The 25,217-nt window shown below is 39.7% G+C and overlaps 1 protein-coding gene and 1 gene segment (V, D, J or C); one reads left to right on the forward strand and one right to left on the reverse strand.

Moving 5' to 3' along the window:
• The window catches only part of LOC110488263 (semaphorin-4A), a 61,799-nt gene extending 49,325 nt beyond the window's left edge, over positions 1–12,474 (reverse strand). For 2 of the 5 annotated variants that reach the window (XM_021560420.1, XM_021560415.1), the window contains exon 1: positions 10,096–10,394. The gene's annotated coding sequence lies outside the window, so the exon portion shown is untranslated. The other 3 variants (XM_021560417.2, XM_021560419.2, XM_021560416.1) reach the window with 3 other exon arrangements.
• A 4,191-nt stretch (positions 12,475–16,665) lies between these two features.
• On the forward strand, positions 16,666–23,720 carry LOC110488265. The segment is given in 7 exon segments: positions 16,666–16,980; positions 19,038–19,358; positions 19,486–19,584; positions 20,268–20,298; positions 20,383–20,423; positions 20,809–20,852; positions 21,599–23,720. Coding segments are annotated over 7 exon segments (909 nt in total).
• Positions 23,721–25,217: the final 1,497 nt, after the last annotated feature.

Consider the following 25,217-nt stretch of genomic DNA (forward strand, 5'->3'; position numbering starts at 1 on the left):
ATGCCACTCCTGCGTTGTCTTGGCTGTGTGCTTGGGGTTGTTGTCCTGTTGGAAGGTGAACTTTCGCCCAAGTTAGAGGACCTAAGCTGGAGCAGGTTTTCATCAAGGATCTCTCTGTACTTTGCTCTGTTCCTCTATCCCTCGATCCTGATTAGTCTCCCAGTCCCTGCTGCTGAAAATAATCCCCACAGCATGATACTGCCACCACCATGCTTCACTGTAGAGATGGTGCCAGGTTTCCTCCAGACGTGATGCTTGTCATTCAGGCCAAAGAGTTGGTTTCATCAGATCAGAGAATCTTGTTTCTCATGGTCAGGGTCTTTAGGTGCCTTTTGGCAAACTCCAAGCGGGCTGTCATTTGCCTTTTACCGAGGAGTGGCTTCCGTCTCGCCACTCTACGATAAGGGCCTGATGGTGGAGTGTTGCAGAGATGGTTATCCTCCTGGAAGGTTCTCCCATCTCCACAGAATAACTCTGGAAGCTCTGTCAGAGTGACCATCGGGTTCTTGGTTACCTTCTTCACCAAAGCCCTTCTCCCCCAATTGCTACGTTTGACCAGGCAGCCAGCTCCGGGAAGAGTTTTGGTGGTCCAAACTTCTTCCATTTAAGAATGATGGAGGCCACTGTGTTCTTGGGGACCTTCATTGCTGCAGATATGTTTTGGTACCCTTCCCCAGATCTGTGCCTTGACACAATGCTGTCTCGGAGCTCTACGGACAATTCCCTCGACCTCATGGCTTGGTTTTTAATCTGACTTGCACTGTCAACTGTAGGACCTTATATAGACAGGTGCGTGCCTTTCTAAATCATGTCCAATCACTTGCATTTACCACAGGTGTACTCCAATCAAGTTGTAGAAACATCAAGGATAATGAATGGAAACAGGATGCACCTGAGCTCAATTTTGAATCTCATAGGTCTGTTTTTTAATATATATATTTTTTAATTTTTAAAGAATTCAAAAAAATAAATAAATAAAATTGCTTTGTCATTATGGGTTAGTGTGTGTAGGTTGCTGAGGATTCCCCCCCCCCCCCCCTTACTTAATCAATTTCAGAATAAGGCTGTAACATAACAAAATGTGGAAAAAGTTAAGGAGTCTGAATACTTTCCGAAGGCACTGTATGTTTTTATTTCTAAGACATTCTAACATGGTGACCACACCGCTCGCATATATGTTGTTCAATCATTGAACCCACACTGCTCGCAAGCGTCTGCTTGGCCAAGTGCTAAAATAGAACTTGGTTCTATTTGTGTCGTTTGATGCGTTGTAAGTCCCGCCTCTTCCATCTCCTCGTTGGGTTTCAGGAGCATATACGTGCCATCTCGTTATTGGTTTTTAGAAGCATATACCCACGTGGGTGATTGAAAGATGAACTGAGGTCCACACTCCAGCCCAGTTGGTTGTAGTAATGCACCTTAAAAAGGATCGGACCCTTTCTTCAATCTTCGCCTAAAATAACATACCAAATCTAACTGCCTGTAGCTCAGGACCTGAAGCAAGGATATGCATATTCTCGATACCATTTGAAAGGAAACGCTTTGACGTTTATGGAAATGTGAAAGGAATGTAGGAGAATATAACACATAAGATCTGGTAAAAGATAATACAATTTTTTTATATTTTTTAATCATCATTTTTGAAATGCAAGAGAAATTCCAACACGACTTAGGGATCTAGGCGAAATTTAGATTTTGGCCAATAGATGGCAGCAGTGTATGTGCAAAGTTTTAGACTGATCCATTGAACCATTGCATCTTTTCCAAAATATTGCATCACGACTGCCCAAATGTGCATATTTGGTTTATTAATACATGTACAAGTTCATAACTGTGCACTCCCCTCAAACAATAGCATGGTGTTCTTTCACTGTAATAGCTACTGTAAATTGGACAGTGCAGTTAGCTTAAATTCTTGTTAATCTTCCTGCCCATATCAGATAGGTCTATGTCCTATTATATTCTTCTTACTATAAATTCATAAAAAATAATGACATATCTTGTCTGCTAAATGAACAAGCCTGTGGCATGGCCAGATGACTTACAATAAATAGGCCAACCCATATTCTGTTCATCTGAAATAAATTTTCTTCATATCATGTTTCTTTAGACCTACCTGAAACAAACAATGGATTTACTATGGTATATATTCAATTGATTCATTATACTTTTTTAAATGTAGATGTTCCAAAGGCACGCATCAGCAGCTTGTATGTGTTGAGGTCTGGAGATAATGAACATAAACATGTCTAGCAACTGTCAATTACCCTTGAGAAAGGCAGGGTAACCCCAGCTGCAAAGAAAGAGAAGGCAAGAAAGAGAAGACTTGTCTTTGTCTGGGTGTGTGTGTGTGTGTGTGTGTGTGTGTGTGTGTGTGTGTGTGTGTGTGTGTGTGTGTGTGTATGTATATATATATGGCATCGAGAGAGCGGGACAGAGAGAACGTGAAAGCGAGAGGAAAATCTGGCGAAGGCTTTGATCCCCTAGGCCCCTGTGGGGTTGCCATGACTACAGCAGGTCTGACCAGCCCAGAGCATAGAAAGGTGAGAAGGAGGAAGAACTCTACAAACCGTTCATGTCCGGAAGTAATTTAGCCATTGGCGCTCTGTAGAGTTGCCATTTCTCAAGTTCTCATGTCAATTAACTTGTAACTTGACATTCCTTAATTACTCATTATACTAACAAAGTCAGACTTAAAGTGGAACTGATAGCGTTTTAGCAACATGAAATCGTATATAAAAATCTGTTCACATTAGAGGTCGACTGATTAATTACGATTTTAAGTTTTCATAACAATCAGATATCGATGTTTTTGGTCACCGATTCAAACGATTTTTAGTTTTTTTACACCTTTATTTCATCTTTATTTAACTAGGCAAGTCAGTTAAGAACACATTCTTAATTTCAATGACAGCCTAGGAACGGTGGGTTAACTGCCTTGTTCAGGGGCAGAACGACAGATTTTTACCTCGTCAGCTCGGGGATTCAATCTTGCAACCTTACGGTTAACTAGTCCAACGCTCTAACCACCTGCCTCTCATTGCACTCCACGAGGAGACTGCCTGTTACGCGAATGCAGCAAGAAGCCAAGGCAAGTTGCTAGCTAGCATTAAACTTATCTTATAAAAAACAATCAATCATAATCACTAGTTAACTACACATGGTTGATGATATTACTAGTTTATCTAGCGTGTCCTTCATTGCACATAATGGATGCGGTGCGCATTCGCGAAAAAGGACTGTTGCTCCAACGTGTACCTAACCATAAACATCAATGCATTTCCTAAAAACAATACACAAGTATATATATTTAAACCTGCATATTTAGTTAATATTGCCTGCTATAGTAATATAGAGAGTTATAAAGCGGCTGTGCGTTTGGACAATTAATAGACACTGCACTAAATAAACCATAATAAAAACATCCATCTTGTCCAGGACCGGACTCTACACAGTGCCACTGACACGGTCTGCTACCAAAACCTGCGGACTCTCCTTCACTGCAGCCGACATGAGTAAAACATTTAAAACGTGTTAACCCTCGCAAGGCTGCAGGCCCAGAAAGCATCCCCAGCCGCGTCCTAAGAGTATGCGCAGACCAGCAGGCTGGTGTGTTTACAGACATATTCAATCAATCCTTATCCCAGTCTGCTGTTCCACATGCTTCAAGAGGGCCCCCATTGTTCCTGTTCCAAAGAAAGCTAAGGTAACTGAGCTAAACGACTACCGCCCCGCCCCGTAGCACTCACTTCCGTCATCATGAAGTGCTTTGAGAGACTAGTCAAGTACCAGATCACCTCCACCCTACCTGACACCCTAGACCCACTCCAATTTGCTTACCGCCCCCAATAGGCCCACAGACGACGCGATCGCAACCACACTGCCCTAACCCATCTGGACAGGAGGAATACATATGTGAGAATGCTGTTCATCGACTACAGCTCAGCATTTAACACCATAGTACCCTCCAAACTCATCATCAAGCTCAAGACCCTGGGTCTCGACCCCGCCCTGTGCAACTGGGTACTGGACTTCCTGACGGGCCGCCCCCAGGTGGTGAGGGTAGGTGACATCATCTCCACCCCACTGATCCTCAACACTGGGGCCCCACAAGGGTGCGTTCTGAGCCCTCTCCTGTACTCCCTGTTCACTCACGACTGCGTGGCCATGCACGCCTCCAACTCAATCATCAAATTTGCAGACGACACTACAGTGATAGGCTTGATTACCAACAACAACGAGACGGCCTACAGGGAGGAAGTGAGGGCCCTCAGAGTGTGGTGTCAGGAAAATAACCAAACACTCAATGTCAACAAAACAGATGATCGTGGACTTCAGGAAACAGCAGAGGGAGCACCCCCCTATCCACATCGATGGGACAGTAGTGGAGAGGGTAGTAAGTTAAGTTCCTCAGCGTACACATCACGGACAAACTGAATTGGTCCAGCGCCTCTTCAACCTCAGGAGGCTGAAGAAATTCAGCTTGTCACCAAAAGCACTCACAAACTTTTACAGATGCACAATCAAGAGCCTGGTACGGCAACTGCTCCGCCCACAATCGTAAGGCTCTCCAGAGGGTAGTGAGGTTTGCACAACGGGGGCAAACTATGTGCCCTCCAGGACACCTACACCACCAGATGTCACAGGAAGGCCATAAAGAGGACAACAACCACCCGAGGCACTGCCTGTTCACCCTGCTATCATCCAGAAGGCGAGGTCAGTACAGGCGCATCAAAGCAGGGACCGAGAGACTGAAAAACAGCTTCTATCTCAAGGCCATCAGACTGTTAAACAGCCACCACTAACATTGAGTGGCTGCTGCCAACATACTGACTGAACTCCAGCCACTTTAATAATGTAAAAATTGATGTAAAAAATATATCACTCGCCACTTTAAACAATGCCACTTCATATAATGTTTACATACCCTACATTACTCATCTCATATGTATATACTGTACTCGATACCATCTACTGCATCTTGCCTATGCCGTTCTGTACAATCGCTGTCTCCCACCTCAGCTGTAGATCTCTGCAGTTCATCCAGAGTGATCATGGGCCTCTTGGCTGCATCTCTGATCAGTCTTCTCCTTGTATGAGCTGAAAGTTTAGAGGGACGGCCAGGTCTTGGTAGATTTGCAGTGGTCTGATACTCCTTCCATTTCAATATTATCGCTTGCACAGTGCTCCTTGGGATGTTTAAAGCTTGGGAAATCTTTTTGTATCCAAATCCGGCTTTAAACTTCTTCACAACAGTATCTCGGACCTGCCTGGTGTGTTCCTTGTTCTTCATGATGCTCTATGCGCTTTTAACGGACCTCTGAGACTATCACAGTGCAGGTGCATTTATACGGAGACTTGATTACACACAGGTGGATTGTATTTATCATCATTAGTCATTTAGGTCAACATTGGATCATTCAGAGATCCTCACTGAACTTCTGGAGAGAGTTTGCTGCACTGAAAGTAAAGGGGCTGAATAATTTTGCACGCCCAATTTTTCAGTTTTTGATTTGTTAAAAAAGTTTGAAATATCCAATAAATGTCGTTCCACTTCATGATTGTGTCCCACTTGATGTTGATTCTTCACAAAAAAAATACAGTTTTATATCTTTATGTTTGAAGCCTGAAATGTGGCAAAAGGTCGCAAAGTTCAAGGGGGCCGAATACTTTCGCAAGGCACTGTATATTGCACAAATCTGGCCTTTATGGAAGAGTGGCAAGAAGAAAGCTATTTCTTAAAGATATCCATAAAAAGTGTTGTTTAAAGTTTGCCACAAGCCACCTGGGAGACACACCAAACATGTGGAAGAAGGTGCTCTGGTCAGATGAAACCAAAATTGAACTTTTTGGCAACAATGCAAAACGTTATGTTTGGCGTAAAAGCAACACATCTGAACACATCATCCCCACTGTCAAACATGGTGGTGGCAGCATCATGGTTTGGGCCTGCTTTTCTTCAGCAGGGACAGGGAAGATGGTTAAAATTGATGGGAAGATGGATGGAGCCAAATACAGGACCATTCTGGAAGAAAACCTGATGGAGTCTGTAAAAGACCTGAGACTGGGACGGAGATTTGTTTTCCAACAAGACAATGATCCAAAACATAAAGCAAAATCTACAATGGAATGGTTCAAAAATAAACATATCCAGGTGTTAGAATGGCCAAGTCAAAGTCCAGACCTGAATCCAATCGAGAATCTGTGGAAAGAACTGAAAACTGCTGTTCACAAATGCTCTCCATCCAACCTCACTGAGCTCGAGCTGTTTTGCAAGGAGGAATGGGAAAAAATTTCAGTCTCTCGATGTGCAAAACTGATAGAGACATACCCCAAGTGACTTACAGCTGTAATCGCTGCAAAAGGTGGCGCTACAAAGTATTAACTTAAGGGGGCTGAATAATTTTGCACGCCCAATTTTTCAGTTTTTGATTTGTTAAAAAAGTTTGAAATATCCAATAAATGTCGTTCCACTTTATGATTGTGTCCCACTTGTTGTTGATTCTTCACAAAAAAATACAGTTTTATATCTTTATGTTTGAAGCCTGAAATGTGGCAAAAGGTCGCAAAGTTCAAGGGGGCCGAATACTTTCGCAAGGCACTGTATATGTTTAGGTACATATTATTTCATTCCTTTACACTTGTGTGTGTATAAGGTAGTTGTGAAATAGTTAGGTTAGATTACTCGTTGGTTATTACTGCATTGTCGGAACTAGAAGCACAAGCATTTCGCAACACTCGCATTAACATCTGCTAACCATGTGTATGTGACAAATAAAAGTTGATTTGATTTGATTACACAACAATGGCCAATCAGAGTTACAGTAGGCCTATATGAAAATAAGACGTATTCCACACAGGCCTGCCATCATTCACTTTAAACTGGGCTGCGTGTTTACAGGCAGCAGTAACAGAGCGACTTCACATAATTAAAAAGCATTCGCCAAAAGCCACAAAACACACCTGAATGGATTTCTGCAAATATGCAAATTCCACAGGAGTCCTCTTAGATTTTGGGAACTTTACAGTCTTATTGATCAAACAATGAGGTAGGCTCTCTCTCACTCAGTTGCCTATGCACATCAACAACATGTTAGCAAGAGTGAGATAGGAGCTCAAATCTAACGAGTGAACAGTAGATAAACACTCTCAAAACCTTTTCAGCTTGTTCATGGAGAATAGTAGCCTGCTTGCCTTTCTGCAGTTTGCCTGCCAATTCATGCTTGTCCCAAACCACATTTTGACAACGGAGTCGGAACCTGCCTTGCCTCCCATTTGATGGACGCCAAATACATTTGATTGACAACTAAGAGATAAACTGTGGATAACAGTCGTTCAAGTTCAGCATAGCTACCCAGCAAAGTGATACACATGTTTTGCTAGCTAACCAAATGACACCGGCATCTCTAGCTGTAGACACCAAAAAATTATATGGGGGGGAAAGTTGCCCACTCACTCAATGACATCATCCTCCCAGCAGCTAGCTATACTGAATAAAAATGCTACAATTTCAAAGATTCATATGAGGAAATCAGACAATTAAAATAAATAAATTGGGCCCTAAGCTATGGATGTCACATGACTGGGAATACAGAAATGCATCTGTTGGTCACAGATTCCTTAAATAAAGGGCCTCAGGATCGCATGGTATTTCTGTGCATTCAAATTGCCATCGATAAAATGCAATTGTACTGGTTGTCCATAGCTAATTCCCACCGCCACCATTGGGCACTCTGTTCACAACTTTGACATCAGTAAACCACTCACAGACAAAACGCCATACATGTGGTCTGTTGTTGTGAGGCCAGTTGGACATGCTGCCAAATTCTCTAAAATGGCATTGGAGGCAGCTTATGGTAGAGAAATTAACATTAAATTATATGGCAACAGCTCAGGTGGACATTCCTGTAGTCAGCATGCCAATTGCATGCTCCCGCAAAACATCTTTGGCATTGTATTGTGTGACAAAACTGCACCTTTTAGAGTAGCCTTTTATTAACCCCAGCATAAGGTGCACCTGTGTAATGATCATGCTGTTTAATCAGCTTCTTGATATGCCACACCTGTCAGGTGGATGGATTATCTTGGCAAAGGAGAAATGCTCACCAACAGGGATGTAAACACATTTCTGTACAAAATTTGAGAAATGTGCTTTTTGTGAGTATGGAACATTTCTGGGTTCTTTTATTTCAGCTCATGAAACGCAGGACCGACACTTTACATGTTGCCTTTATAGCTAACATTAGGCTCTGTGTTTTTAGCTTGCTAAATAAATCAATAGATAAATAGATAAGCTATCCTATTAGCCACGTTATGACTGACTTGTCATCATTGCCTGTGCTAGTATGATTGTATTGACATTCCCAGCCTTCGTTACATTCAACCACTTTTGTCCAAAGTATTAAAACTGTAACAGTGCATCCCGATTGGCTTGATGCAGCAAACAATGTACCAGGTCAGCTGTGATTTACAACCTGATAGCATTATGTCAGTTCCACTTTAATAAACAAATACTATAGTCAATTAAAAAAAGGTTAATCATACAAGACTGTACACAGCTGACAGACTGCCTGGAGACGTGTATGAATGAAGCATGCAAAGCCTCTCTTAAATAGACAAACCAGCAGACACCTGCACTTCTGCCCACCACACCCCTTTACCTGCTATCAAACATTACTCATTGAGGCATTTTTATTTTATTTCACCTTTATTTAACCAGGTAGGCTAGTTGAGAACAAGTTCTCATTTGCAACTGCGACCTGGCCAAGATAAAGCATAGCAGTGTGAGCAGACAACACAGAGTTACACATGGAGTAAACAATTAACAAGTCAATAACACAGTAGAAAACAAAGGGGGAGTCTATATACAATGTGTGCAAAAGGCATGAGGAGGTAGGCGAATAATTACAATTTTGCAGATTAACACTGGAGTGATAAATTATCAGATGGTCATGTACAGGTAGAGATATTGGTGTGCAAAAGAGCAGAAAAGTAAATGATACAAAGATCTGAGGGAAAATCCCCCATTTATGAACAATACTGTCAGATGAAAGGGTTGGACAACGACTACCTGCCAGGTTATAAAGCACCAGCAAGCATGTCCTGAGGCTGAAGCGGAGTTCATACAAGATTATTTTGTTGTGCAAGCTGTGGAATTCCTCCTCAAAGGGCAGAAGCAATTGTTTGTGCCCCTTTGATGCACACTTCAACCATCTATCCAATGTTCCACCTCAATAGGTTAAGAGCAAGAAGACCCTCCTTCTCCATAAAGACAATAGTCAGTCAATTATGACTTCCTTGCCTTTATTTGCAGCCAAGCATGGCTTTCCCTTGGCATTAGGTCTGTCACAGAATAACAAAAAGGCATTCAAATCACTTTGTTACACCGATGTAGCCTATTCTCTATCTCTGTGCAGCAGTGGAATCAGGGGGTAGACTCACGTTTGAGACAGAGTGTAGACAATCGTAACACGTTTCGCCATGTTATGAGTATGGTTGGAAACGTTGCCGGGAAAACAGACAAGGCAAAGGTTATGTGCCAGAGACTATAGCTGATATTTTCACTGCTGATATTACCCAACACCCACAAACGTTGAATTCCAGAGGCAACGCTGAAAGCAGGTTGCATAACGTTACAATAACAACCAAGTACAAGAGGAAAACAGTCAATACATTCCACAGCGCGACTCCGGCAGAGGGAAGCACGTGTTTTCCCATATTCAGCCCAGAAGTGTTGCGTTCTCTACGTACACAGCGCACAAAAGTCATTCGGAATCATTTGCAAAATACAACAACCGTGCATTATCACACATGTGCATCGGATGTTTTGTTCCGTTTCAACGCAAATTACAGAAGCATGTGCAGGCTGCCATGAGTATGCTGGCTAAAAAAAACATGGGCTGTTTGCAATCAAAACACTCACTGAAAAAAATGGGTGAGCTAGCAAACGTTAGCAGGCTAACGACATTCTCGTTCTGCTGGTTGAAATGTGCTCATTTAAAGTAGCTAACTAGCTATATAGCCTATATTTAACGTGTTGTGCAAATGAATTGAACAAAAGCTACTAAAGTGCCATACTCGACACAGCGTTCTTACCCACATCTCAAAGTGCAGAGGATTGTGTACCTTCACCGAGTGTTTGTGCGTTTATATCCCTCCCGTTGATCTAACCAGAGCGCCCTTGCGTTCAGGTAGACGGTCTGATTGTTGTAGAAGCCTACCTACGCCACTAAGGTAGCAAGCTCTCTTCTCGCTACGAACGAAATAAATCGTGCCCACAAGAGGAAAACTCTGACCGTAAACATTTGCTCAAGGCGCTCCCAGATGAAAAACGCCTGTCTGACTGGCCTGCATTCTCCCATACAATTGTATTGCCCCTGTTCAGCGAAATGAACACGCACCGTTGATCAACAGATTGCTGTTAGTAGACTGATCTCTAGTGATCAACAGGCGCCATCTACAGGAGGAAAACCGGTAAGACTAACCAACATGTATTTTATCCTCTGCTGCTTTTAAACACTATTGTAGGCTACACGATCAAATCCACCATGTCGCTTGAGGTCACATAATTACATTTTCCCTTCATTACAATTCACGTTAACACATTTTTTCAGTGCCATTGTCAATTTAAAGCCCAGTCTGGCTTTTACTGGCATCAACCACTACTAACTCAACTTCAGCAGAGCATTCTGGCAGACATATTACTTGACTGTCCGTTTTTGGAAACAAAACAATTCCGATTGTAATAGGTCTACGGTAGGATATATTTGAATAGGTAGGCCTAGCTAAATTGAATTGATCAAAACCTGAAACTAAGATGGCCACTTGATATCTACAAAATGACAGAAAAGCATCTCATAGCCTAAGCTTTTAATTACAAATCAAACCATTGGGTAGGCTATGCACACATACCTTGCAGGCGAAACCACCTCATAGTGTAGCCTATAACGTTCAAATAAATTACCTAGGAAAAAGTTACATATTGTTAAGCCATTCATTTGCTTAATATGCTGGAGTGGACCAGCTTGCTGGGTATAAAACACAACTTAACCTACACAGCACAGGATGCATAAACCCCCAACATCTGCCTGCAACCCTGCGCCTCAGAGCTCATGACAGGTGCAGACATGTACTGTAGATAAATAAATCAGTTTTACCTGGTCATGACTTGATCTTGCACAGAATGTATCTTCAGTCAAACTCTCTCTCTGGTCAATTCTCTGGTGAAAATTATAGAAAGCCCTTCACTCAGCCTTCTTGTTGGGACGATTTACAGAAGATCATTAAGGAAAGGACAAGAGAAACGCTTATTATAACAGACCATCATTTTTTTCTCATGTAATTTAAACCAATTTGCCACCGCAGCCGCTATCTTGGACAGTCAGATGGGCGTTACATGCCTATACCGGCGGCAATTTTGAACTAGGCAGTTTAACGACTGCTAAAACATATCTCGCCCTATCAATGCTGAGGAAATCCCAAATGAAGAATTTCTCAAGGGATAATCGTGAGGACGAAACGGTTAGGGTAATAGGGGGTAACTAGCCCACACTAAGAACAATTTCTAATTGCTGACACAAAAAAGCAATGTTTGGAGAAAAATTGGTATGTGGATAAAGGTCATGTAAATAAATGCCTACATTATTTTAGTTATTTCATGAAATGTTGTTTTTAGAAAAGGGGCGTTTAAAAAAAAAAACTCTCACCCCCCCACCCCTTTTTGTTCTTTAGTAAGTAATACTTAAAAGCTAAGTCGAGTTGTCTTATTTTATTATTTAAATAAAATATGGGAGGGTGGTGTTGCACATGTCACCATTAGTACACTTGCACTAAATAGTATTTGAATAATGCAAGATATTAGATCCAAGCAGTCTTTAAAATTACATTCAGGAACAAAAGGTTTTCAATATTTTTTTATGAATTAAAAACAATATTCATTTGAATATACTATTGGAATGGAATATAACATTTAATAACAATAACTTAACTAATTGATTCAGTGTAACATTGATGTGGCAACGCTCTTATGCTCTGCTATTGCACAATTCTAACTTGTACATAGGTAACAAATACAGCTATCCCAAGTAAAATTGGAGCACAATTCAAGTTAGCATAAACTACCGCTAACTGGCCTAGTCATTGTCTAAATGACAGGTAGAAACTCATTCATAACCAAAAAGGGGCCAGTTACCCTTGACTTGCCCTCAACACACTCATCCAACATATTATTACTTTAGTAAAAATATATCAAGAATGTTCTCTCTAAACAAATGGATTATTTATCTTAAGGCTTTCCTACTTTTATATATTTTTTAAACAATTATAGATCAAACTTCAGTGGAATATATCTACAACTTTTTCTAAATTGAAACAAATTAGATCAACTTACCACACGCGTTTTGTTGAAATATCTCCAAAAGTTGTGATGACACAGGCCATTTTTGGTTGAGCAAGATGAGTGGCAGCCAGGGAAAGTGTTGGGGAAATTATTTGGTAATATCTTGTGGTCTTAATGTGAATTACGGGGGGGGAGTTACCCCCTAGAACTATATTATTGACACAACGCTTGCACCGCTTGTTTAGACTGTTCATTATTGGCTCCTTCTTAAACCGGTCTATTTATTGTCATCTAAAGTATTGATCCTGACATTTAGGCTTTATTAGCTTGAGGGGTCCAGTTTTAGCCACAGTTATATATAAGCTACAACACATGCGTAATTGCTGGTCTTGTACCGAGGTAAAATGTGTTTTATATTGGACATTCGGTGGATATTGGTGGTTTTCTCTCTCAATAGCTCTTACACAAAGCATGCCATGACTATGATAGTTATATATTCTGAATCAGGCGAGGATGGAGAATGTTTTTGTTATTGTTCAATAACATTTTTCATTGCATTTTTTTTTTTGGGGGGGGGGGGGGGGTAATTTTCTCCATCTTCCCCTGATTCAGAATATATCATTGTTCTAATCATGGCATGTTTTGTGTAAGAGCTATTGACTGAATAGTCACAGAATTTTCAACATACAGTGCATTCGGAAATCTATTATTATTAGTAGGAGTATTTATTTTTAAGGTGTGGATTGTTCTCCATCCACCCCTGATTCAGAATATACCATATTCATGGCATGCTTGGTTCAAAAGCTTTCCAATATACAGTGCATTTGGAAAGTATTCATACTGCTTCATTTCTTTCCGTATTGTGTTACATTATAGCCTTATTCTAAAATTAATTAAATGGTTTTTCTCATCAATCTACATATATTACCCCATAATGACAAAGCAAAAACAGATTTTTAGAATTTTTTGCACATTTCTTTTTCTTTCATAAATAAAAAACAGAAATATCTTATTTACAGTACATAGGTATCCAGACCCTTTGCTATGAGACTCGAAATTGAGCTCAGGTGCATCTTGTTTCCATTGATCATCCTTGAGATGTTTCTACAACTTGATTGGAGTCCACCTGTAGTGAATTCAATTGGTTGGAAATTATTTGGAAAGGCACACAGCTGTCTATAAAAGGTCCTGCTGTTGGCAGTGCATGTCAGAGCAAAAACCAAGTCATGAGGTCAAAGGAATTGTCCGTAGAGCTCAGAGATTTGGGGAAGGGTAGCAAAAAAAGTCTGCAGCATTGAAGGTCCCCAAGATACAGTGGCCTCCATCATTCTTAATTGGAAGAAGTTTGGACCACCAAGACTTCCTAGAGTTTGCCGCCCGGCCAAACTGAGCAATTGGGGGAGAAGGGCTTTGGTGAGGGAGGTAACCAATAACCCAATGGTCACCCTGACAGGGCTCCAGAGTTCCTCTGTGGAGATGGGAAAACCTTCCAGAAGGACAACCATCTCTGCAACACTCCACCAATCAGGCCTTTATGGTAGAGTGGCCAGACGGAAGCGACTCCTCAGTAAAAGACACATGACAGCCCGCTTGGAGTTTGCCAAAAGGCACCTAAAGACTCTCAGACCATGAGAAACAAGATTCTCTGATCTGATGAAAACAAATCTTTGGCCTGAATGACAAGCGTCACGTCTGGAGGAAACCTGGCACCATCCCTACAGTGAAGCATGGTGGTGGCAGCATCATGCTGTGGGGATGTTTTTCAGCAGCATGGAATGGGAGACTAGTCAGAATAGAGTAAATGTTTAGCAAAAGAGGGCGCGCGGGCATTGGCATTTGAACGTGCTTGTTTGTGCCAATTGTGGGTCTATAATGCATTTGATCCATACACCAGGCTGTATCACAACCAGCTGTGATTTGGAGTACCATATGGCAGCGCACAATTGGCCCAGCGTCATTGTAAATAAGAATTTCGTTCTTAACTGACTTGCCTAGTTAAATAAAGGTAAAGCACTTGTATTTTTTAAATAGATTGAAATATCTTCAAATTCACCCCTAATCATTGTAAATCCAAATGTTTTTTATTTTAATCTAATTCCTAACAACTAGAAGCATCTACGTGAATGTTATGGGGAAATTATTGGAGTTCACAGTTCAGCATCAGGTTTAGTTTAGTTTATTCATTCGACCATTAAAAAAAAAAACAAAAAAAAAAACAAGCACGAGGATAACACAAAGTCTGGGACTTATTTCCATTGTGGTCCTCTTAATCATTCATTCATCCGTCAAACACTGCATTAAAGACTTGATGCAAAATATTAACTATTGAAAGCCACAAACTCATAGCATAGTTGTGCTGTAAATGCTGACATTTTTCACCAAGACTGCGAACGTTTCTTTTTACGCATGACTGCAGCATCAACGCATTTAGCTCCATCGCCATGCCGCCTTTGCCTTTACCGTGAAGACAAAATCCTCCGTTAGACATATTTTCAGTTTTACTTCGGCAATTTCCATGAATCTCTTGTGTTTTAGCCTACAACATTTTATTGTAATTTCATCAAACTCCTTTGGCGATTTCCGGACAGATGTTCCGACTGACATGTTCAGCAATGAAACCATAGTGTGCATGACAATCTCAAGAGTTTCCATGGGCTTGGTGGTCTAGAAACCACAATGGTAAACAGGTAGTTTGTGTAGACGCGGAGACAAGCAATTTTTCCTCGCTGGGTTGCAACGTCGCTTGCGCCCTTTGTGGTTAGATCAAGGCAAGCAACGTTAGAAATGAATGGCAGGAGTTTACGAACATAAGCACAAACACGGCTGAATATATTGTTACTCTGGCCATTTGATCTGTATGTAGCTCTTCGTTTTTTTCAATGATAGGCAAGGCCTATTCAATACAATGTTGTTTTCCCCCACTTGAATATGAACTATTGCCAATTTAGTGTGTTCAAATTAAACATTGCAACTGTTGTTTTGTTAAATAAGACAACAATAAGCATTATGAAGCACGTAACTGTCTGTATTTGAATGTAGGCTATGTAATGTTTCCCTTAAACTTGTTTTGTTCTACTTTTTTCTTTATTCCCTTCTGGAAATAAAACAGCCTATAATGCAAGTTTGTAAATTGGATTTGGCTTGGAATCATCATTAGTTGCATACAGAGCCATGAATAAAGTAAATTATATTAAGTTCATATAATTAGGCAATGTTAACAATTATAATAACTATATTATTATTATGTATGTACCAATACTATATAGGCATACAGGCCTCTGACCTAACGTTTTTAGTGATGCATTGTTTAAAAACGAGGATTATTGATAAGATCAAATATAATAATGATGAAATAGCCTAATATTAATATTGAATTAAGACCATGTCAAATACAATTCACAAAAGGTAGTTTCGGCCTGTACTACTTTACAGAAAACTAGGCCTATAATATGTTCTTAGCGTGAGAAAAAAAAGGTAGGTCGGTGCAATCTTCTCAATCTTCTCGCATTCATTCGAAAAACATGTTTTGTTGTTGTCTTTGCTGGAATCTGACCTATCTTTTCTTGCTCACAGTTTGAGTTATAACGCAGGACTTTTCATGTGTTTATTTCCGGTGAAATGTTGTCACGGCGGTCTCGCTTTTTGAGATGTAGGCTCGGCCTATGGGCAAGACATCTTCATCTCGTAAAGGTTGCTCAACGGACTCAAAGTGATGATGCCCTTCAAATTGAGTGAAACTAAAATGCCAGGCCCCCTGCTACTTCTTCTGTGCTGGAGCTATGTCTTGAAAGGCAAGTATGACACTATATTCTGCACACGTTGACAATGTGTCGATAATTAATGTAGAAAAGGTACATTCAGCTAGGCTAACGCTAACTCATGGTGACAGTGAGGGCTTTAGACTGTTTCATCATTACTCTAAATAGGCCTACATTCATTTATTTCAAGAAATATCCACAGTGTTCTAGTCTGCCTACGTTATAACTTTTTCATTAACTTATGTGAGATGAAACAGTGATCTGAAATACATTATGTCATTAACTCTATAACCTGTTTATAATTTAGTTTTGTTCATGTTATAATCAAGCAATTTCAAGATAATTAAAATCTTAGGTTAGACAAAGCAGGCCAATAAGATTCAATTTCGAAATATTGTTTACAAGTGGACAGTGATTTAAGCTTTTTTTTCTGTTCGGCATCCATGCTTGGTATATTCATGAAAAAAAAGTTGACAAAGTTATGAAAATGCACCAAACATGCTAAACAGTAATTAGATTAAATATATGTTAAATTCTTGTTATTCCTACTTCTGTTTTTAGCTACACACGCATCAATTATAACCCAGACACCTGGAGTGGTGATGGTGAAAGCTGGTGATACAGTGACCTTGAAATGCCATTTGAGTGAGATTATCACCTACTGCTTCTCTGTGAGTTGGATAAAAGTGGACCCCAGGACTGGAACACACAGCATGAGTACACCCTTAACGGTTGATAACATTTCAACGGACCAGGAACAGGACAACCTATGTTCCGTCACAATCACCAATGCAAATGTGAGCGACTCTGGCATGTACTACTGTTTGGCTGTTCACTCCAAAATGGTGTACTCTGGCAATGGTTCTAAGGTTATTATTTTGACAGGTAATTTAATGTCTTGTATATTCATATTTATTTACAAAGTTTACTAAACTAGAACAAATATATTTTGCTAAAAAACTAAAATGTATATAATGATATAAACCTTTAAAAAATAAACACAAAACGGAATGTTACATCTAAATTAAACAATATATATAGTACCAGATAAAAGTTTAGGCACCTACTCTTTCCAGGGTTTTTCTTTATTTTGTGAAGATATCAAAATTATGAAGTAACACATATGGAATCATGTATTAACCAAAAAAGTGTTATTAAACAAATCAAAATATATATTTGAGATTCTTCAAAGTAGCCCACCCATTGCCTTGATGACAGCTTTGCACACTCTTGGCATTCTCTCAGCCAGCTTAATGAGGTAGTCACCTGGAATGCACTTCAATTAACAGGTGTGCCTTGTTAAAAGTTTATTTGTGGAATTTCTTTCCTTAATGGATTTCAGCCAATCAGTTGTCTTGTGACAAAGTAGGGGTGGTATACAAAAGATAGCCCTATTTGGTAAAATACCAAGTCCATATTATGGCAAGAACAGTTCAAATAAGCAAACAGAAACAATACTCCATCATTACTTTAAGACATGAAGAACTTTAAAAGTTTCTTCAAGTGCAGTTACAAAAACCATCAAGCGCTATGATGAAACTGGCTGTCATGAGGACCGCCACAGGAAGGGAAGACCCAGAGTTACCTCTGCTGCAGAGGATAAGTTCATTAGAGTTTACTGCACCTTAGATTGCAGCCCAAATAAATGCTTTGCAGAGTTCAAGGAACAGACCCATCTCAACATCAATTGTTCAGAGGAGACTGCGTGAATCAGCGATACACCATCCCGTCTGGTTAGCGCCATTTGTTTTTCAAAGGACAATGACCCAACACACCTCCAGGCTGTGTAAGTGCTATTTGACCAAGAAGGAGAGGGATGGTGCTGCATCAGATGACCTGGCCTCCACAATCCCCTGACCTCAACCCAATTAAGCTGGTTTGGGATGAGTTGGACTGCAGAGTAAAAGAAAATCATCCAATAAGTGCTCAGCATGTGTGGGAAGTCCTTCAAGACTGTTGGAGAAGCATTCCTCATGAAACTAGTTGAGAGAATGTCAAGAGTGTACAAAGCTGTCATCAGGGCAAAAGGTGGCTACTTTAAAGAATTTCAGATATAAAACATATTTTGATTTGTTTAACACTTTTTTGTTACTACTTGATTCCATATGTTTTATTTCATGGTTTTGATTTCTTCACTATTATTATACGATGTAGAAAAAAAAGAAATAGTTAGGATCACCACTTTATTTTAAAAATGTGAAATGTCAGAATAATAGTTAAGAGTGATTTATTTCAGCTTTTTCCTTTCATGACATTCCCAGTGGGTCAGATGTTTACATACACTCAGTTACTATTTGGTAGCATTGCCTTTAAATTGTTTAACTTGGGTCAAACGTTTCCACAAGCTTCCCACTCCTCTTTCTATTCTGGTTAGCTCCAGTTTGTGCTGTTCTGTTCTGTGACTAATACACAGCGTTGTACGAAATCTTCAATTTCTTGGCAATTTCTTGCATGGAATAGCCTTCATTTCTCAGAACAAGAATAGACTGACAAGTTTCAGAAGAAAGTACTTTGTTTCTGGGCATTTTGAGCCTGTAATCGAACCCACAAATGCTGATGCTCTAGATACTCAACTAATCTAAAGAAGGACAATTTTATTGCTTCTTTAAACAGCACAACAGTTTTCAACTGTTGCAAAAATTGCAAAAGTGTTTTCTAATGATCAATTAGCCTTTTTAAAATGAGAAACTTTCATTAGCTAACACAACGTGCCGTTGGAACACAGGAGTGATGGTTGCTGATAATGGGCCTCTGTACGCCTATGTAGATATTCCATAAAAAAATCTGACGTTTCCAGCTACAATAGTCATTTACAACATTAACAATGTCTACACTGTATTTCTGATCAATTTGATGTTATTTTAATGGACAAAACATGTGCTTTTCTTTAAAAAACATGTTAAATGATGTTAAATATTAAATGATGACCATTTTGTCCTTAGAGAGAGAAAGGGTAGGGAACAGCACTAAAGCCCCAACCATCCAAATCGTCTCTTCGCCAGAGGTTGACCGCATCTTCATCCCTCTGCTGTGTTTGGTGTTGGAAGTGGTCCCGTCTCAGGTCCGTGTGTTCTGGCTCATAGACGGGAGAGAAGAGAGTGGACTCACTGACTCCACCTGGACAGACAACAGTGATTCAGCCACAGAGTTCACTAGGAACCAGATTATTGTCCAGGCACAGGAGTGGGACAGACGAGCAGAGTTTACATGTGTGGTGGAGTTTGAGGGGAAAAATATCACCAAAACACTGCTGCAGAAAAATGGTAATTGCATTAGACCCAGATTTACTAAGCTTTTGCACCTGTTCTTTCAGTAAGGGATTTAACACTGAAAACAAAGATATAACTTGAAACTATCTTTATTTAGACGTTGTCTTTATTTTCACCATAGATTCCAATGCCATGTGCACAATGTTGATGTATGGGGCCTCTGCAGCTGCTCTCCTCACACTAATAGTTGCTGTCACTATCGCTGTGTGTCTGCACCGTGGTAAGATCAAATCAATGGGTAATGGGCCAATACTGTATAACAAACACCAAATGATCTTGTGCAAGACAATTTATACCATAGTTCTCAGAAAAGGATGTTACGACCATTGTAATTTAGGGGAAACATGCCCCATCAATTGGTACATGCAGGATATACATTTACAAGATGTAGTCTTTTTTTAATAACTTACTAGTATCCACTCAAAACACTAAGTGCACGTTGTGATGCCTATGGTTATGGGTAGTCATGTAGGTAAGCCAGTTCAGTGGTCAGACCTATATGGGTCAAGTTCTTTTGTTTTGTTACACCATAGAATAGGTGGCTAAATATGGGAGAAAATATTTTATTCCATTAGGTCATTTTCTGAGGAAATGGAATAAAAATCGGATTTCGAAGGCCTGTATTTTCTCTTGCACAGGAATGTTGAGAATTAAAATCTGTTGATAATTCTTGACTTAGTTCCTCTTTCCCCTCTTTCACACAAGTCAGGCTCTCTGTAGTGGTTACAGTGACCTTTATGGCAAGTGTCTGCTACGTTTAGACAGCAGTCGACTCCACCTGCTTTTGAGATCAGAGAGTCAATGTTAACAAATGGCCATGGACAACAAAAAATTATCACTGAATCATGATGCTTTCTTCAACCTGGATATTAAATGTGTTATTTTTATTGTTTTTTCCTATAGGGCATCCTGTGGTTATTGATGCAGATACAAGGTTTGAGTCTGACATTCAATCCAACATTGGATTATAGAAAAGTCTGTGATTGCTAGAGTGTGAAATCCTCTGTTTTAATTTCAGACAAAGAGGCACAGGCACTGAGAACAGATGGGATCAATCTGGTAATTATTATTATTTTTTTCAATTTTAGGATTAATTAATCAAATACAACAGCTGACTACTTTAGAAGGATTTCAAGATGGCTCTTATCAACTTGGAGGTATTTAGTGGCGGAAATGTTTTAGCGCTTTCATTATCTTTTTAACTATTCAGTTGAAATAGATTGAATGAATGCGCTTTAATTAAATATTATTTGTTCGCCAAATTGCTCAAAATAAGTCGTAGAGAAACACATTGTGTACCATTGTAGCACTTAGACACCCTTAGTTTTCACAGCGTCTCTTGATGGCGTATGCAGGGTCGGTTGATTGAAGGATTCCAAGTCTTTTTGAAGTAGTTTGTCGGTGGATGTCATGGTGTTTATGTTCTGAGTTCTGACGTTTGCAGGGACACGTGGAGAAGCAAGAAGGCCAGTTAGATCATCGTTCTCGGTAAGTAACTATTGTATTTGGGTTAAACTATCATTTTTGGTCGTGCTAAATTTTTTTTTTTTTAAATGTTGCATGATTTTATATTCCATTGCCATGCTATCAGATTTTCTCACATAGTAAAGGTGGTGGAACTCATTTTTTATCTCCATTTCGGCCCAATTTAACTCTTGGGGACAGTTTACTGGGAATAGATTCAGCCAATAGTCCTTGACAAAAAAAAACAAACATGTAATATGGACATTTTCCATTGAACATGGTTTTTAGTTAATATTTTAATATTTTTTCAGGAAAGGCCCCATAGTGTATTCATGTTGAAAAAACACTAATGTTATGATCCGAACATACTGCTCTGAAATGTCTCGTACTGGTGTATTACTTGTTAAGTATAGTGAAAATACAGTACTTATAGGTGATATACCTGGTTGTGTAAATACACATTGACATTTGTACATGGATTATATTTGTAAACAAACTCAAATGAATTGAGGCTAAACCTACTTTCACCCCTAGAGTGATTGTTTTAGATTACTCAGTTATCTCAATTGTGAATGTATTGATTGACTGACGTAATATCACTTCTGTGGTATGAATCCTCACATATGAGAGCCTGGTTTACATTTGCAGTATTAATTCAGTCCACATAAAGTTTTAAAGCAGTTTTGTATACTTGAATATAAAGCATCAACTATACTGTACCTATTTCTGAACCCTTGAGAATTAACTTCCTGGTGTTGATCGTTCCACAGGAGGTCCAGTATGCGACTTTGGACCATATCAATTTTGGGAGACGCACAAATACCGTTCTCCAATCAGATTTTGACAAAGAAATTGCATAACAATTCCTTGTATTTTGTCATGATGTAGATGCTTATGAACTGCCACTGAAAACATTTCAGATGATTATTTATGTATAAAGCAAGAGCCGGTGTCCGCAATTGCAAAGTACTTTCTTTGATATTGGAATTCAACTGTGGAGTAGTCTCCCATTAGTCATTAAGCTGTCCCAGTCCAGAAAGACTTTCAGAGGTCAGGTTAGATCCCTTCCGTCGGAAAAAGTGCACAGGTCTAAATAGGAAAATTACTGAATATTCTTGAATTTTGTATGGATTGTGTATTTATTATGGTGTAGGCCAGTTAGGGACTTATCATAGGCCCATGTCACAGGAGGTAGGTGGCACCTTAATTGGGGAGGATGGGCTCGTGGTATTGGCTGGAGTGGAATAGTATGAAATACATCAAACACATGGATTGATGCCAATCCATCTGCTTTGTTCCAGACATTATTATCAGCCGTTCTCCCCTCAGCAGCCTCCACTGGCCCGTGTATTTCCATGGATGTTCTTGTGTTGTGTCCTGTTTTTGTCCTACACAGAAGACCACATTGGAAATAAGTGTTCTTACACTGTTGTGTGTCATCCTCTGGGATTCTTTGTACTTTTAAAACTGTAAGAAATGTATTATCCAAAATCAAATCAATCAATCAATATGGCTTGTAAATTAATGTCTTTGTTTTCTTTTAAATTTTATCACCTCTTATCTAATTTACCATTTCCCTGGAACCCTTAGTGTTTTTGAACAGATATCTAAAACATATGTTTAAAAACTTTGCTTGAATGCAACAACAACAAATATGATGTTAAATGACCAAAATGAGAAGGCTCCTGCGCAGACTGCAGATTGTGTAACATGAGAAAGTGTCACAGGTAACATGTGTAGGACTGTAGCCTTCGGAACAGAAGCTGACCACAGTAGTTTAAGCCTTAGCTGCATCTCTCTCTCGCTCTCTTTCTCTGCGAGGATTGGTTTTTCTGAGCCTGATATGCTTTTGGACAGACACCGCTTTGATCAAATCCGTGCTTTGCTTATCACAAACCACTAGCAGATTCTATATTCAGACTTTTTCACCCAATAGTGCAATATACTAAATAGCATACCACGAAAGTAAAAAGGTTCCCATCCGATCACCTAACCTCAGCAGCCTTCATGAAATGAATGAAACTCCGACAATAGATGGAATGTGCTGTTATTATTGTAACAGTTCATTTTCTACAACAACAGTATTTTAAAGGATTGGAAAATAGTTATGCTCCCACTTAGTTCTAAATGGGAAATAAAACACTGGCCGATGAGTGACAAGGATCTGCATTCCATCCAATTCACACACGATTTAATAAAAGGTTTAGTAGTTTTCAATTAAGTGTAGCTGGATTCAGTCATGATGAAATCAAGTGAGTAATGGCAAGACATAACAAACGTTTTACAATGAAATGTTAATGTACTCTTAATACAAAGGACAGTAGTCGTTTTTGGTAAGTAAAAAGTTAGGACTTTAGTGAACTGAAAACCCCCCACAATTATACACTTCTACAGTATGAGACATCATGAGGCAATAGAGACCTGTACTACTTTTTAAAATGTTGATACAGATAATTTGGTTAACGACGTTTCCTACCTAATGTGTTTGTATAGTTAACTCCAGCCTACCTGATGTTTAAATAGGAAGGAGAAAAACTACAGACTATCTGAGTGACAGGACAGGTAGATTTGAAGTAAACACTCACATCTACTGGATGTTTGGAGGCAGTGGCACAAGATGAGAAAGAAGAGCATTTCATCATGACAGTACTTGAAGGATAGATAGCACTTTATGGAAGCACTAGGCTTCTCTAAACACATATGTTTTATGCATTTTGCATTTAACATCTTTCTAGTAGGTATGAAGCACTCCGAATCTCTCAAAGCACTTTTATTCTGAATGTTGGTTTACTGCAGTTTTCACAATGAAAGCCCTCCTCCTTTCTTTAGTTTGGGGATTTTCTGTTACTTTTCTCAAGTTAGCCTGAATAAAAAACGAATGAACACAGATAACACTTTCAGTTAGTCTGCTTTTTTTGTTTGACATTTTTGTTTGTTTTTTTTACTTTTGACTATGATTCAGGCCACATACGTGACTACATTGAACAGAAATATAAACACAACATGCAACAATTTCAAATATTTTACTGAGTTACAGTTCATATGTGTAAAGAAATCAGTCAATTGAAATAAATTCATTCGGCCCTAACCTATGGTTTTCACATGACTGGAAATACAGATATGTATCTGTTGCTTACAGATCCGTTATGGATCAGAAAACCAGTCAGTATCCGGTGTGACCACCATTTGCTTCATGCAGCGTGACACATCTCCTTCGCATAGAGTTGATCTGTAGAATGTTGTCCCACTCCTCTTCAATGGTTGTGCAAAGTTGCGGGAACTGGAACATGCTGTCGTACACGTTGATCCAGAGCATCTCAAACATTCTCAATGGGTGACTTGTCTTGTGAGTATTCTGGCCATAGAGACATTTTCAGCTTCTAGGAATTGTGTACAGATTCTTGCGAGAAGTTTCCATGCAATATCATGTTGAAACATGAGATGATGACGGTGGATGAATGGCATGACAATGGGCCTCAGGATTTTGTCACGCTATCTCTGTGCATTCAAATTGCCATCGATAAAATTCAATTGTGTTCGGTGTCCGTAGCTTATGCATGCCCATACCATAACCTCACTGCCACCATGGGTCATTCTGTTCAAAGTGTTGACATCAACAAACCGCTCACCCACACGACGCCATCTGCTCGGTACAGTTGAAACCGGGATTCATCTGTGAAGAGCACACTTCTCCAGCATGCAAGTGGCCATCGAAGGTGAGCATTTGCCCACTAACTGCCAAACCCTGGTGAGGACGACGAGCACGCAGATGAGCTTCCCTGAGACGGTTTCTGTCAGTTTGTGCAGAAATTCTTCAGTTGTGCAAACCCACAGTTTCATCAGCTGTCTGGGTGGCTGGTTTCAGATGTGGAGGTCCTGGGCTGGCGTGGTTTCACTTGATCTGCAGTTGTGAGGCCATTTGAAAGTACTGCCAAATTCTCTAAAACGACATTGGAGGTGGCTTATGGTATACAAATTAACATTAAATTCTCTGGCATTCAGCATGACAAAATGCACTCTCCCTCAAAACTTGAGACATCTGTGGCATTGTGTTGTGTGACAAAACTGCACATTTTAGAGTGGCCAGCACAAAGTGCACCTGTGTATTGATCATGCTGTTTAATCAGTTTATTGATATCCCACACCTGTCAGGTGGATGGATTATCTTGGCAAAGGAGAAATGCTCACTATGAGGGATGTAAACAAATTTGTGCAAAACATTTGAGAGAAATTAAGCTTTTTGTGCATTTGGAACATTTCTGAGATCTTTTATTTCAACTCATGAAACATGGGACCAACACTTTACATGTTGCGTTTATATTTTTGTTCAGTGTATACAATATCATACAGAAATACATCTTACCTGAATTGTTGCTCTCGACTGATAGT

The sequence above is a fragment of the Oncorhynchus mykiss genome, chromosome 32 (assembly GCF_013265735.2).
Source record: "Oncorhynchus mykiss isolate Arlee chromosome 32, USDA_OmykA_1.1, whole genome shotgun sequence".
NCBI classification, from domain to species: Eukaryota; Metazoa; Chordata; class Actinopteri; order Salmoniformes; family Salmonidae; genus Oncorhynchus; species Oncorhynchus mykiss.